Here is a 16,324-nt window from a genome sequence, read left to right as displayed (position 1 = left end):
TTGGACTCAAGGTGGCGCTACAGCAACGGTTTGCGAAATTACTTTCTATCTTTTTTTTCTCAACGCGATATTTAGTTGTGATCGTTTCGATGGTGTTTTTTGAGCTAGCGTACGTTAGCGTTTGTGCTAATTCTTGAGTTTTTATCCGGATGAAGATATTTTTTTCGACGAGTACTATTGCGAGTGTCGTGCGTCTTTACTTGTACCTAAATACTCCCACCTTTTTAAATATCTCCAAAATGTCCTTTGATCAAAGCTAGCACCTGCCCGCGTGCTGAATGTTTCCGCGCCATCGACCCCCGCATGACCTTCACCGACCTTGACCGTCGTGCATGCCGAAGCTAAGATATGCAACGTGATTTTCCCGCTTAAAAAAACCCCATCCGAGGCGTGAAGCAGGAAGACTCTTAGAATGCGTCGTTTTATTTGTGTTTCTGTGGAGGCGGAGTTCCCCTCCGGGTCTGGTCTCGGCCCTTTGGCAGTTCTTATGAATCGTTGATTCAACGTAAGTTGCATATTGTGGCTTCTTTAGATTCACCTCAGAACGCGTGTCGTCGGGAGATCAGTCGCAAAATTACAACCACGGGAAGAATTAAAAGTTATAGTTTCAGGTTTTGTTGTGTAGTTGAAGGTAAGTTAGTTTAAAGTTTTTATTTTTGTTAACAAGGTTTTTTTTGTTTAGAGATTCTAGTTCTGTTGACAGAAGTTGACGGACTTCTGTTTCATTTTGTACTTTGCATGATCTGAGCTTTGACCTTTGACCCCGGTCTCCAGAATCACACCTGCGCCACGTGTTTGTTATTTTTTAACAAGTTCCTGCTGAGGTTTAAGTTTTTTTTTGACGAGATCAACATAATACAGAGTTGAAGTGAACAATAAATATAAATAATAATCTCACCGCATGTTGCTTCTCCTCTGTTGGTATGAAAGTGTGTGTGTGTGTGTGTGTGTGTGTGTGTGTTTATTTTTGCTGTCGTTCACTAACATCAGTTTTATATTTGACTTTTGATTCCAGTGTGTTTTTTGTTGGTTTTTGGAAGCATTTTGGAGAACGATGTTGACGGAAAAGAAAAGTCTGTGGTTTCTGTTACGATGTCAAAGTGAATTGAAGTTAATAAAACACATCAAAGGAGACGTTTGTCGCATGTTGTGTGTTTTAAACGACACTATGACCACCTGCTCGTGTTCTCAGTCTGAGGGGTCCAGAGGGGAAACCTGGGGGTCAACCTGGGCTGTTAGGGGTCAAACTACGGTGGCCCGGGAAGTGCAAAAAGTTAAGAAAAGCTAAAGTTAAAGTTTTGTTTTCCACGTCTCAGCCTCGACTATCATGACCTCTGTGAACTAAATATGTTCAAGAAAATATTTCAGCAAAAAACGACAATCAATCAAAAATCTCTTAATCACTTAAATAATTTATCGCTTAATAATAATCACTTTTATATTTTCTTTTTTGATGTAATTTTTGTTGCTGCTTTTATCTCTTTATTTGCAGTTAGTTTTGGTTCAATTTAAAAACGTTGCTTTAATTGAAAATAAATATTTCTAATGAGAAAAAAAGTATCTTCAATTAAAAAAAAAAGTACTTTCAATCAATAAAAACAAATAAAATAAAAGTAAAATCAATTAATAAAAAAAACGTTTTCCAATAGAAAAGAATAAATGTTCAAACATATGTTATAATTGCTCTCATCAAATTAAAAAAACTGTTTGAATAAATAAAACTAATTTTCAATTTAATAGAAATTCCTTAAATCATTTTTTTTAAATGTATTTATGAAAAACGTTCTTCTTTTTTGATTGAAGTTATAATAGTTTTAAAGTATTTTCTGTGCATTAAAAACAAATATAACTGCCATAATAGTTTCATACACAGCAAGTTTGTACTAAACTGTCCCCAATTTTAAATGTTATGATTTAAAGTCTTAAATATTGACAAGAGAATTAACGAGAAATGTTATTCAGCGCGACTGTTGTTCCTGCAGAAATCCTTCAGGGCGAACTTTTCCCACCGGCGGCAGAAAAGACAGAGAGCCTGTGGTGGGATTACACTAATATGTCCAAACAAACAAGATTTATCATCTCGATGTTTGGGTGATGCGAGGATCAAGTTCTATTTTTAGATCACATGAGCGAAAGCGACAGCGCCGCGAGTCACTGCGGATGTGACGTCACAGAACGAGGACAAAAACAAAAGACGTCATGAATTAAATAACGATCCTAAAGTGACGTAAAGTAAGTTTTTAATATGTTTTATTATTATTAATGCCATCTGCATTCCTCCAGCAGCTGAATGTAGTTTTATACATTTGAGGAGGAACAAAAATAAATAAAATGTTTTAAACTTTATTAAAAAAAACTTTAACAAATTAAAACAATAACCTTGAGTGACTTACATCGTTTACCAATGATTGAGATTAAATATCTGTTATTTATTTATTATTTTATAAATCTAGTGTTTGAAAGTGTATTAAGACTGTAATCTTGTAAGAAAAACAAAATCGAAATTTACTTTAATATATTACAATTAAATTTAAATAGTACAATTATTAAAACACATTATTAAATTATAATATGAGACAAAAAAAACTAAAAAGTAATAATAATATAATTTAATAATACAGTTATATAAATATTAATTTAATATGAATTAGAAACGAACCACATTTGTTTCCTTATTAATAAATCTTTATAAAAAGTATTCTCATGTTGGACTTTTGTTTTTATTTGTAAATAAAGTGAGATGATATCAAAGAGGTCGTGGGTTCAACTCCCTAATTATTATAAGGTGTAGAATTAAAACCATCTGCTCGTGTTTTCACTTCATTATTCAACGTATTCAAGACCGGATCCACGATGACGTCGGGAGGGTCTGGACTTCTGGACGAGGACTGCTGCCCCCGTGACCCTCGGCAGAGAAATGAAGCGACGGATGGAAGAGACGATCTTGTCATGAAAACAAATGAATAAAAGCAGACGTAACAGTCGTGTTGAGTATTTATTCAAAGGTCGTCCAGGAGAAGCTGCGACACGTCGGACGTCACCGTGAGGAAGAAGACGAACACGAAGCAACACAAGTGTCGTCCTTCATTTTTAAATAATAAGTGCTCAAGACTCGCTGTTTCTTAACCTCGAGGACCGATGATAGGAAATTAAAAACACACAAATAAAACAGCACTTCTTGACAGTTAAATTAAATAATATATATTAGGGAAACTTTCTCCAGCGACCGAACCGGTAATGTTGTGATTTTGAGGGAAGACTTTTCTAATCTTTGTTGTCGTAGGAAATATTTTGTGAGTAAATTACAAAAGAACAAATGAGGAAATTGTGATGTTTTTCTTTTTAAAAAAACATGCCCGTTTTACTATTTATTTTGATAAATATATAACGTAAATTTTAAAAAATATTTCACGTTTAAACCTCAAGGAACAGGGAATATAAATAAAGCAATTCAAAAATGTTTGTCTATTTTAGTTGAAAAAATAACATTAAATGTCTCTTTTTCTCTTTCATACACACTTTTAGGATCAGTTTTGGTTGAAGTTTCTTTTTTTCCTCAGAATCGCAGCTTGACTCTCAAAATCACAACCCGTGAAAATTTCCTACGGTCAAATCTAACACTTGAACGCAGCGTCGTCTGATTCCCTCCCGGGTTCTTGAGCTTCTGGCTACGGATGAAAACTGAATCCCTGAGTTTCATCTCTTCACAAAAATATTGGCATCGTTTTTTTTTCCCCAACGCAATTCAACGTGGATGAGTAGAAAAAGGTTAATTACAAACACAAATCGTAGAAACCAGGATTGATAAAAGTGCTTGTAAAAAGGAGTAGGTGTCGTATTTACAGGTGTTTGTGCAGCTGGTCTCCTGCGACAGGTGAGACAGGTGAGACAGGTGAGACAGGTGAGACAGTCTCGACGGAGCGTAGAAATGTAAACGATTCAAAAGTCATTGGCTGTCGTTCGTCTTCTTTCATTGTCTTCAGCATTTAAACGTCTAGATTCCCAGGGAACACCTGTGGCAAAAGTGCAGGATTGTCACCGAAGACCGAGACTTCCTGAGAGCGCCGGACCTGAGCCCCGACCAGAAACAAGACCCGCCTGTTCGTAGCTACGAGCTAACTTGGAACGACGGGATTTTAAATCCCTTTTGAATTCAAGTCATAACCAACAGATCAAAGAAAACATTGATGAGTAGAATGTTCAATTGTCGACCTAATAAATGCTACATCCGTCCACTGTGATGAAACGTTTGAGGCGAAATGATTTTGCTCAAAGTTGTATGAAAACAAACATAAATATTAAGTTAAATTTCATGGCCTCAATTTAAAAATATAAACAAATTAATCCATTTTCAAACATGTCTAAGCTTTACCAAGTAAATGCTACACGTTAGCATGTAAAAAAAAAAAAAAAGCCAAGCAGATTTTTGCTAAGCTAGCTATGAGCTAACCGGAAGTAGCATTCAATATGTTATTGTTGAATCATATCAACTAAAAATACATATTTTATCTCTTCTATATCATCTCACCTGTTGTTTCAAATATTTTACTGAATTTTTATTTAATGTTTTGTGAAAAACATCAACATAAAGTCGAGTAAAAAGTAAGTTGTTCACCTGTAACGTTCACAGTACTTTTAATTTGTTGTTATTTGGCTGCGTGGAGAAGTATTTTAGTTTCTGATCACTCAAGAAACATGTCATGATGTCATATAACTTGTTACGTAACTTTAGATTTGTTATTTTAATGTCGATGTAACGTGTCGTTCAGAAAGAAAGTTGAGCAAGTTTTGCTAAACTAGCCACGAGCTAACTGGAACTGTAGCATGTTTTCAACTGGAAATATTATTATTTTCTTCTAATAAAGTATCTCACAACAGTATTTTAAATACTTTACTGGATTATTAATAAATGCTTCGTGAAAACGTTGAGGTTTGTGGTTCTGAAAGAAAGTCAAACAGGTTTTGCTAAACTAGCAACAAGCTAACGGTTTAACATCCTCCATGTTATTATCAACTTAAAGTCAAATAAAAAAGTCAATCAGCAAACTTGGAAGTAAATTCTGCGAAAACTAAGCCTTAAACTCTAATTTATTTGTTTGAAAGTATTTTATAGTTTTGACCAACATCAGTCGTCGCTGTTACAGTATATTTAATAATATTGAAAAGAAGGTTTTTGCTAAACTAGCAACAAGCTAACTGTAAATTTAACCTTTTACATGGGATTATTAACTTGAAATATATTATTATTTTAATTCTAATATAGAATCTCACTAATGGTTTGAAATATGTAACTGGATTGTTATTTATTATCAGCAACTTAAAGTCAAATAAAATGTAAATAACTCAGATTAAAACTAGAATTTATAAATATTTGTGTATTTTGACCAACATCAGTCGTCACTGTTACAGTATATTTTATAATATTGAAAAGAAGGTTTTTGCTAAACTAGCAACAAGCTAACTGTAAATGTAACATTTTACATGGGATTATTAACTTTAAATATTATTATTTTAATTCTAATATAGAATCTCACTAATGGTTTGAAATATGTAACTGGATTGTTATTTATTATCAGCAACTTAAAGTCAAATAAAACGTAAATAACTCAGATTAATACTGGAATTGATATAATAAATAATATTTGTGTATTTTGACCAACCTCAGTCGTCACTGTTACAGTATATTTAATAATATTATTATATTTAATAATGAGATAATAATGTACTCTTGGATCATGACTGATGACGACGTGTTCGCGTCTCATTTTAAACGTGCTTCACGTGGTCGTGGCGGGGGTTTCTGATCGTGCGCTCGGTCCACATCTCGGTGTCTTTAAGTGCCGTCGTCGTCGTCGGCGTCGGCGTCACCGTCGGCGTGGGCATCGGGCGCCGGCGTGGCGTCGCTCAGCCCTTTGTTGTGGAAGAAGTGCGGCGCCGTGTTGATGACCTGCGTCTTGAGCTCGTCGCTGTAGCTCAGCGAGTGCGGGTGGACCTGCTGGATGTGCCTCTTGATGGTGCTGACCTTCAGCGTGACCAGCGCCGCGCCGCACACCATGCACAGCAGCCCGTGTCTCTGGCTGTCGTACTCCATCAGGTACTGCATCCTCCAGCGCACCTGGTAGTTCCGGCGCTGGTCCTTCCCGGGGTAGTGGCTGTGGCGGGGGGCGTGTCCCTCGTGTCCCTCGCGTCCCTCGTGTCCCTCGCTCGCCCGCCGTCCTCCTCCCTCTTCAGCGCCTCGCAGGACTCGTCCTCGTTGGCGTCTCCGGTGGACGTGAGGACAGATGCTGCACTGATTTCTGTTCGGAGGAGACGAATAGATGAGCGGAGACTGCCCCTAGTGGCCAAAGTATTTATCACTTAACAGCAGGTGTGTCACCGGCTCGTAATCGGAGTGATTGACGACTTAAAGTAAATATAAAATCATTAACGGATGGAAAGTTTCCAGTTTTTTTAACTTAACAATTTGGCTACAAGACAAAATGAAAGTAAGTAAGTAAGTATTTTTTATTTATATAGCGCTTTTCCAGACCAGGGTCACAAAGCGCTTAAACAATCAAAACAATATTCAATAAAGTATATACTTTAAAGGTTATAGTATATAAGTAACATATGTTGATTTGAACATTTTTAATGTTGAAGCATTGAATTTTTTTATTGAAATTTTATTTTTTAAGCATTTAATTATCTTGTTCTATGATTGATTTCACTCATTTCTATATCGATTCATTTATTTATTTTAATTAGTATTAATCCCATGATTAGTTAATAATCCCATGTAAAACTTATATTGAAAGTTTGAATTTGTTTTTATAATTGACAAAGAAAATCATATTTAAAAAATAATGATCATAATAATCAATATAAATATATATATAAGTTCAATATTTTTAATTCATAGCCTTTTTAAATTCAAAATAGTACTTGGCTAAAGGTTTGATCAAGTAGCTCGAGACTCTGTTGGTAATGTCTGGTGACACTATTATACCAACATTATCATATTGGATTTTAATGGCTACAAAAAGAAAAATATATCATTAAGAACTTTGTGTTTTAATTATTGTAACAAGAAGACAAGCCAAGACATAATTATTTAAAAAAAAAGTTGCACCAACAGTGTTGGCTATAACATATATATATATATATGTAAATGTTATATATAAAAATATATTATATATAATATTATATATAAAATACAACATTTTTAATTATTTAAAAATAACATTGGATGCTCCGGAAACTCAAAAATAAGATAAAGTCTTAACATTTATAATATTAAATTCCATCATTCAATATACTTAAAGACTTAAAAACGTGGATTATTTTGAATTTATTCTCTTAAATCTAGAACTGAAGGATTTACCACCTTTTAAAAACTCTCTTCTCCCTAATCTGTCCAACCTCTCCTTCTGCCATCTGCACTGAGTCTGGTTCTGCTCAAGGTTTTTTCCGAAAGCCTCTCAACATAAGTCCCAGTGAGGGTTTCCTACCTTCCTGACTCAGCACGCTGTCCTCGGTGGAGTAGTCTTTGGTCCAGGCCGCCGCCATGGCCTCCCTCTCCTCCCGGCTCAGCGTGGGGGTCTCGGGGTGACACTCCTGGATGTGGCGGCGCAGGCTGCCCACCTTGGTGTGGGTCAGCGCCTGAGAGCACACCATGCAGAAGTTCCCGCGGCTGGGCGGCCCGTACGCCACCATGTAGTCCAGGCGCAGCCTCCAGGGGTTGCCCCCCCGCAGGCGCCTCCTCCTGGGCTGCCGGAAGGACACGGGCGCCAGCGGGGGGACCCCGACCCCTCCGTCCTCCCCGATCAGGCAGGTGTCCTGAGTGAAAGAGTCCTCGGCGGCCGAGTACGAGTCCGTGTTGTTGTGGGGAGCTCCGGCCTCCTGAGAAAAGCTCTCCACGCTGGTGTCTTTGGTGTCGGGGTCGGACTTGACCGAGTTCTCGGGGTCCTCTGTTCAAACAAGACAGAACGATGACTCTTGACTTTTACATTTTTTAAATTCAAAACATTATGAACTGCCTGACTCGACTGACTATCTAATGGTTAAATAAAAATATTGAAATGTTGAAAGTTTACAAAGATTCAGGGCCTCCGGGTCACCTTGACCCTGAGATGAAACGGGGGTTAAACGTTAAATTGAATTATTATTTTTAAATAAATAATAATTTAAATAATTTCTAAATTGGAAGTTTCGTTTCTTAAAATAAGTTCAATTTATTTGTAAAAAAAAAAAAAAACAATCTTTGTTTTCATAGTTCGATTTTATAATTACAAATATTTGAAAAATATATTTTCAAATTTTAATATTTGTTACTTCACAGCCTTTTTAACTTCAATATTGAATTGTTGGTATAACAGTTCTACCATTTTATATAAAAAATAAATAATTTAGAAAAAAGGTTTCAGGAAATATAGGACTTAAAGCTAGCTAAAATGCTAAAGCGGCTAAGCTAACTCGGTGGCTAACAAGCTAAATATTAACTTCGACTTTCAAATACTAGTAATAAAATCAAACTAAATATATATATATATATAAATGTATTTTATCTGACCTTTATTCCAAATAAATATAAATATTCATTCATAAATTTTAAAGCACAATTTTCCAGGTATATTTTAACATTTAATTTAATATTTTAGAGCAATAAATACAGACAAAAGTCCTTAAAAAATAAACTATAGTCATATTTAAAGACGAGTGATGAACCAGAATCCATTATTTGCCTTTAAATAAGACTATAGTTGAATAATAGAAATAAAAAAAAACAATAATTATAATCAAATAATTGTTAGTTTCATGATTTATGAAATAAATAGTAGCAGTTTTTATTATCTTTATGTAAAAATGCTGACAAGATGTTAGAAAAACAGAAGTCAATTGAGCTGATCTTTCGTGTGAATACTTGAAGATCTGATTTAAATCTGGCAATGAAGCCGAGGTCAGACCTCCCTGAGAAGCAGGTGAGATTAAAAGGTGAGCGTCACCTGTGGGTCACATGACCATCGACTAATCCTCCTGTTTACTCGTGACTGATCTCTAATCAGCAGCTCCATGTTACCATCAGTATATACGTTATATATAGTATACAAGTCTGACCGTGGGTGTGAGTCCAGGCCTGCAGGACACAGTGCTTCTCCTCGGAGCTGTAGACCAGGGAGTCCGGGTGCTGGTCCAGCACGTGGCTCTTGATGTGGTCCAGGTGCAGCGAGGGCAGCTGGTCCCCGCACACCATGCACAGCAGCCGACCCGCCTCCGCCTCGTACTCCATCAGGAACTCCTGCCGGAACCAGGCGTGCAGCGAGTCGTTCAAGTATCGCTCCAGCGTCGCGGCCGACGGCGCCGGGAGGTCCTGGGGCTCCTCCGGGGGCTGGGGGGCCTCGCTGCCCTCGGAGCGAGGGGACAGGCTGAAGCTCTGTTGGGGCTCTTGCTGGACCGGATCCAGGATTTCTGGGGCCAAACAAATATTTTAAAAGCTGGTGATACACAGAACCAGAGATCACTCAGTCATCTGCACTTATTTCTTTGCATTGTAGTTTTTTAGAAGCTTATTTTGTAAATACTGCAATAAACAATACTCACCTCTCCTTTTCTAGTTTTTTCAAACGTTATTTAAATATGTTTGCATTAGCTATTAAAAGTGACATTATTTTGAGGAATAACTGAACATTAAAAAATAGTGTAGTTTTCATTTTGTTCAGGCATTACTCATATTCTAACATTATTGACATGTATCCTGAAGAATCTATTACCTCAGTTTTTACAAGATCTGTTCGACTACAAGTAAGTAAGAAAGTAATTTTTATTTATATAGCGCTCTTCCAGACCAGGGTCACAAAGTGCTTAAACAATCAAAGTAATATTCAATAAAGTATATACTTTAAAGATCAAGTTAAAACTGAGAACACAACAGGAGTTCTAGAGAATCAAGGAAAAGCCTGAACAAAATATGTTTCTTGAAGGAGTCAGTAGACTCCAGAACGTTTAATGTTAAATATATCTATAGAGAACTAGACCATGATTTTTGTTAAGAAGATATAATTGTTTGATGACCATTTTGTTGTGAAATTGTTTGGATAAATCAATATATTGTTCATAGAAACTATTTGTTCTCCGAGAGCCGTTTAAAGTTAAGTTGTGGAAATAAAAAACACTCCAAAAACCTTTACATTCGAGTTAAATCTCCACTCCATATGGTATTAATAACAATAATAATAATACATTGTATTTAAAGGTGTCTTTCTAGACACACAAAATCCCCGTTCGGATACATTTAAACACATTTGAACAAATTAAAACGCATCAAAACAGACATCATTCAGTAAAGAAGTTTATGGGATTTTTTGTCCTTTTTTGGAGATTCAGAATATGGTAAATCTGGATCTGTCATGTAGATTGTTTTAAACTTCCTGTTGAGACATATTCTTAAACTAAATCCAGTCTTATTTTGCACTTGTTTGCAGCACAAACCACATAATCCGTGTCATTTGTCACAGATTAGCGAATGTTGTCAGATAGGGATAAAATAGAGATAAAACTGACTCATTTATAAGATGTTTTACTGGATTCTACGTGTTTTTTGACTTCAAAATAAAGCGAAATTGTGCGCCATGTTTTCAGTGACGTCATCCGTGTGTGTTTCCCCGCGTGAATCCACAGCGCCCTCCAGTGCCACGTCAGGGAACTACAGTCTGACTCACCTGAGCGCTGTCCAGAGTCCAGGTACTCCTCTTTGATTTCCGGTCCGGCGGGAGTGACGTCGGGGGGGTCGTACTGCCTCTGGGCGCCCCCCACGCTCAGGTGGCTCTCCCAGCCGGAGCGGATCACGTCCTTGTCGGCGGGGCTCCACAGCAGGGAGTCCGGGTGCTTCTGCCGGATGTGCCTCTTGATGGTGCTGAGCTTGAGCGTGGCCAGCGAGCTGCCGCACACCATGCAGATCATGCCGTGTCTCTGCGGGTCGAAGTCCATCAGGTACTCGCTGCGCCAGTACTCGTGGTAGTAGCGCCGGTGGTCTCGGCCCGGGATCCGGCTCAGGCCCTGGCGGGAGGCGCGGTGGACTCTGGACTTGAGTCTGGAGGGCCCCGGGGCCGGCGAGAGGAGCAGGGGCTGGTCCGGACCCTCGCTGATGCTCCAGTAGATGGTGGGGCCGGAGTCGAGCGCCCCGTCCTCAGACCTCTCCTCGCCATGACCGTTGGCGAGACCCTCGTCTTCTGGAAGAAGAGCACAGTGGTGGTGAAAACCTCGGAATCTAACCCACAACTTTTGTCTTTTACCAAAATGTGTGCATTTAATTAATGGTATTTGTTTCATTTCTACTCATATTTTATTACATTATTACAGTTCCTATCGTTTTTTACTTTATTTAATTCAATAATTGTTTTCAAATGTACTTTGTTTCTTTTCTAAATGCCATTGTAGTTTTTATTGTGTTGTTGCTGCCAGAGGAGAAGAAAAGATACACAATTAAATGCACGACACTATCAACACTGTCAACACTGTCGTTTGACTAGAAAGACGTTCGATTCTACTCGACTCAACTCTAGCATCTACTTTTCTTCCATCGACTCGCCTTCCTTGATCTCTCGCTCGTGCTCAACATGCACTTTTTACTTTTTGTTGGCAATTTTTTAATGATTTATTCATGTCTTTTTACATGTTTTGTATGTATTTATTGTATTTATGAATGAACTTGTTGTATTTATGTATTTATTTCATTGTATTCATGTATTTATTTGATTGTTTTTACATGTATTTGTGGATGTTTGTTTGGATGGAGGTGTTGTTGCTGCTGGTAACAATAATCTCTCCTCTGAGGGATCAATAAAGTATCAATATATTGATCAGAGATACAGTATCACATGATGACATTTATGATCAGTTATCAATCTTTTCTTTTGGTCTCAGAACGCCACATATTTAAGGGTAAAAGCGAGAGGACACCCTGGACATGAAGCCAGACTCTTGACAGGTTAAAATGAAGATTAAGAAATATATATAAAAATACTACCAATAACTTGTGTTCACAACAAGGATGCACCACGTTATCAAAAGAAATACGATTAAAAGTTGCAACATTTTCATGACAATTTTCTATATAATAGATTACTTTGATATTGTTTTAAATATATGATTTTGTGGGTGAATATATGAAGTAAATCTTGTTTTTTACCTAAAAAGAATAAGCAATTGTCCTCCATGTACCAATATTTGAATGAATTAATGTATACATTAAATATGAACTTAATAAAAAAAAAACTATTTGTAAATACAGAAAAAATAAATAAAAAACATAACAAAACACCTTAGTTGGGAAAAAAACTAGCAGGAAAAAGTAAAAATAAATGTAATAAAATTACACTCACCACACAGAACTACACAGATATCATAATATACCAATACATAATATATATATATATATGCACTACAAACATTTCCATATAGCAAATATATATCCTTATAAGAAACAATATAATACAACAGTAAATTACATAATATTACACATCATATAATAAATAAGTATATACTAAGCAGGTATCCAAATAAGTAAATAATAAATACACATAAAAACCACATTATTGTGGTAATATATATAATGGTAATATCTCTACTGCTCTGTTGATCCAACTGAGCCTCAGAGGCTGAACTTAGTCAGTTGTTGCTAGAAATCAAACAATGAGTGAAAACACTTTGAAGCTAAATGTGGAAAAAACTGAAACTCTGGTGATTGTTGATGATAAGGTTCCAGGGTTGAGTCAGTACTTGAGTGACTTAAGTCAGTCTGTCAAACTGAGCCTGAGAGACCTGGGTGTTGTATTTGATAAAGACGTGTCTCTAGTTCAAAACTGTAGAAAACTGACCAGAAACTGTTTCCTTTAACTGAGAGAAATCTCTAAATTTAGGAAAATGTTGTCACAACATGATCTGGATCTTATAATCCATGAGTTTGTTTCTTCTCGTCTGGACTATTGTAACAGTTTGTTTTCATGTCTTAACAAGAAGGATCTTCTCGCCTGCAGTTGTCTGAGCTGCTCTAGTAGAAGAACTCACATTTCTCCTTCAAACTCTTCACTGGCTTCCAGTTTCTTTCAGGATCATTTTAAAATTCTGGTTCTTACTTTCAGATCTATTCATGGTCAGACCTTCCATCAGTGATCTGATCCAGACGTACACCCCAGCTCAGGCTCTGAGGTCTGTGGATCAGAATCTACTGATGGTTCCTGAACTTCAGGACCAGAGGAGAGAAATCCTTCCAGACTGTTGCTCCTAAGCTTTGGAACCATCTCTGTGTTTGATGATCTACTGACTCCTTCAAGAAACATCTGTGTTTGATGATCTACTGACTCCTTCAAGAAACACCTGTGTTTGATGATCTACTGACTCCTTCAAGAAACATCTGTGTTTGATGATCTACTGACTCCTTCAAGAAACATCTGTGTTTGATGATCTACTGACTCCTTCAAGAAACATCTGTGTTTGATGATCTACTGACTCCTTCAAGAAACATCTGTGTTTGATGATCTACTGACTCCTTCAAGAAACACCTGTGTTTGATGATCTACTGACTCCTTCAAGAAACATCTGTGTTTGATGATCTACTGACTCCTTCAAGAAACATCTGTGTTTGATGATCTACTGACTCCTTCAAGAAACATCTGTGTTTGATGATCTACTGACTCCTTCAAGAAACATCTGTGTTTGATGATCTTCTGACTCCTTCAAGAAACATCTGTGTTTGATGATCTACTGACTCCTTCAAGAAACATCTGTGTTTGATGATCTACTGACTCCTTCAAGAAACATCTGAAGACGTTTTTATTTGTTCAGGCTTTTCCTTGATTTTCTGGAACTCCTGTTGTGTTATCAGTTTTATCTTGATCTTTAAAGTATATATTTTATTGAATATTGTTTTGATTGTTTAAGCGCTTTGTGAACCTGGTCTGGAAAAGCGCTATATAAATAAAAATTACTTACTTACTTACTTCTATCTTAAATGTTAACTGGAGTGAATGTTCGGCTTGATTCTCATCTGGTACCATTTTAATCGTTTATTAACAGGATTAAAACATTAATGTGTATTTTCTACATAAAAATCCATAAAAATCCATTTAAATCCATTTAAAAAGAAGTTATTTTTACAATTATATTGAAGTTTAATTCGGTTGTATTTGCTCCAGTTTTAAACATCTTGTCTCTCTGCCTTTATACTTAAATGATGTGAAGTTTGGTCTCAGCGACACAAGTGTTGAACAACAATAACTAACTCTAGTGTTTAGGAAACACAGCGTGACTCTCCTCGGAGGATCTGACCAATCACAGCACGCGCAGGAACAAGCCGCTCGTCTTCAGGAAGTGATGATCGTTAGTTTCACGATAAAACTGACGTTTCAGACGAACGTTAAAAAAAAATAAATAAAGACGATAAAAAAGGCGAATGGAGGTAATAACGTCACTATAACAACAGTAGTAACCGTGGATTGGATAGTGTAGATTATAAAACGTGGATTATTAAAATGCGATTGAGATTATTTTAATGAATATAAAATGAAATAGTTTCGTTCATTTACCTGAACAGGTGGATTCGAATAAGAAGAAGAAGAATCGACGATATTGTAGCGAAATGTTCGCTAACCCGGATTATTTAATCCCATAATTACTGCCGTGTCCAAGAGCGTCCTGTAGGGGGCGCCTGAGCGCCGGCCTTTGTTTACAGGAGCCCCAGACTGAGTGTGTGTGTGTGTGAGTGTGTGTGTGTGTGTGTATATATGTGAGTGTGTGTGTGTGTATTAGGGGGGGTCATGCTGCTCCGTGTATTGTCCCTGACGCGGATTAATGGCCGTGACATCCACACTAGGGCCATCTTTACCTGCGTGCTCCGGGTCCCCCCGCGTGTCTTCCTCCTCCTCGTCCCCGCCTCCGAGCCGTGCGAGCCGCTCGGTGTGTTCGGAACACCGCAGGTCCACTGGCTCGACGTCCGTCTCTTCCATCCCCGGCCCTGCTGCCGCCGCCGCCGGACTCTCGGCGGCTCCCGGTGCCCGAGCCGCGGCTCCTGGTCCCCCCTGGCGTCAGCGCCCGGCAGCTGTGGACCGGATCATGTTCTCTGGCAGCGGGTCCGGCTCAGGCTAGCGTCTCTCACCAGGAGCCCAACTTAACTTTTCATCCAATAAAAAAAAAATAAAAAAAATCCCACACTCGTGGTTCCGATGGACGAACCGTCGCGTGTCGCTGGTCCAGAGCCGCGGATCTGCACCCGAGCGCGGGCCTCTGGTCATGGATTTTGAGGCTCTCGCTTGTCTTCAGGGTGGGGAGCCGGACTAGGGGCCCCTGGGGCTCCTTAAGGGGCTCCTGGGTAAATTTAAAGAGACAGTAACCGCGTCGACACCCACCCCTGGTGGGGCGGTGACGGGCGGCGAGGGCGATAATCCGCTAATCTCAGGACCACTGTCGTCCCAGAACCATGGTCCAAAAAATCCGAGGCGGAAGTGGGTTCGTGACAAAAAGATCCATCACGAGACCGAGCGGCCCGGTTTCGTTGATAGCAAGTAGAGAACGAGCTTTTGTCTTTATTTTATTTTTAATCTCTCTTTATATTTGACTATTAATCTGATTTTTTTTAATGAGAGTTTAACATGTCATGTGACCTGCTGGATTATTTAACTTGTTTTATGGATGTTTACTAGAAAATATTTAAAACAAAATGCATCTTCGAGCAATGACAACAATGACAAACAAGGTTAATGTTAAAGTCATAGTTAAGCGACTAATGTTGGGATTATTTTCAAAATAATCTGAGCCTTTTTAGAGTTATAGACAAAAATATTTGTTCATTTTAATGTACTGCTCGTCTGTAACGTCCATCTTGTAGTGAAGCCTCGAAAAACAAAAACAAAACAAGTCTTGATTTAGATTCTCGACAATTTTATTATTTTATTTCCACATCATTAGTTTTTTAAAGACATATTTAAGTAATTTTATTAATTTACTTCAATCTCAATCAGTCAGTTGACATACGTTTAGTTTAAATACAATCATACACAATATACACGAGTTAAAAATCATAAACGGCTTTAATTGGCCAAATATATTTGTTATTATATTGAGTTTTTTTCTGCGGCTGTTTGTGTTTTCTTTATAAATTTGCATGGGATAGAATCAAAATAAAATAAGAATGGAATAAAACAGAACAATGTACATAATAGTGCTGAAAGTGACATGTTTGCGCAACAAAATTGCAAAGCAAATGGACAAAATAATACAAACTCCGAAGGAGAACTGTGCCAAGCCGCCATCTTGAACCAATAAAACAAGATTGAAAAAAATAATCATTTCATGT

At 37.6% G+C, this 16,324-nt stretch overlaps 1 protein-coding gene across 1 annotated transcript; it reads right to left on the bottom strand.

The window, feature by feature from the left end:
• Nucleotides 1–3,003: 3,003 nt before the first annotated feature.
• Nucleotides 3,004–15,374, bottom strand: zfta (zinc finger translocation associated). The gene is given in 6 exon segments (XM_087788526.1): nt 3,004–6,162; nt 6,165–6,296; nt 7,488–7,946; nt 9,094–9,444; nt 10,695–11,204; nt 14,858–15,374. Coding segments are annotated over 6 exon segments (1,902 nt in total). The 5' UTR covers nt 14,979–15,374; the 3' UTR covers nt 3,004–5,833.
• Nucleotides 15,375–16,324: the final 950 nt, after the last annotated feature.

This window comes from Callionymus lyra, chromosome 4, assembly GCF_982586985.1.
Source record: "Callionymus lyra chromosome 4, fCalLyr1.hap1.1, whole genome shotgun sequence".
NCBI classification, from domain to species: Eukaryota; Metazoa; Chordata; class Actinopteri; order Syngnathiformes; family Callionymidae; genus Callionymus; species Callionymus lyra.
Note: the sequence above shows the minus strand (reverse complement) of the source record. Positions and strands in the feature narration are given on the sequence as shown.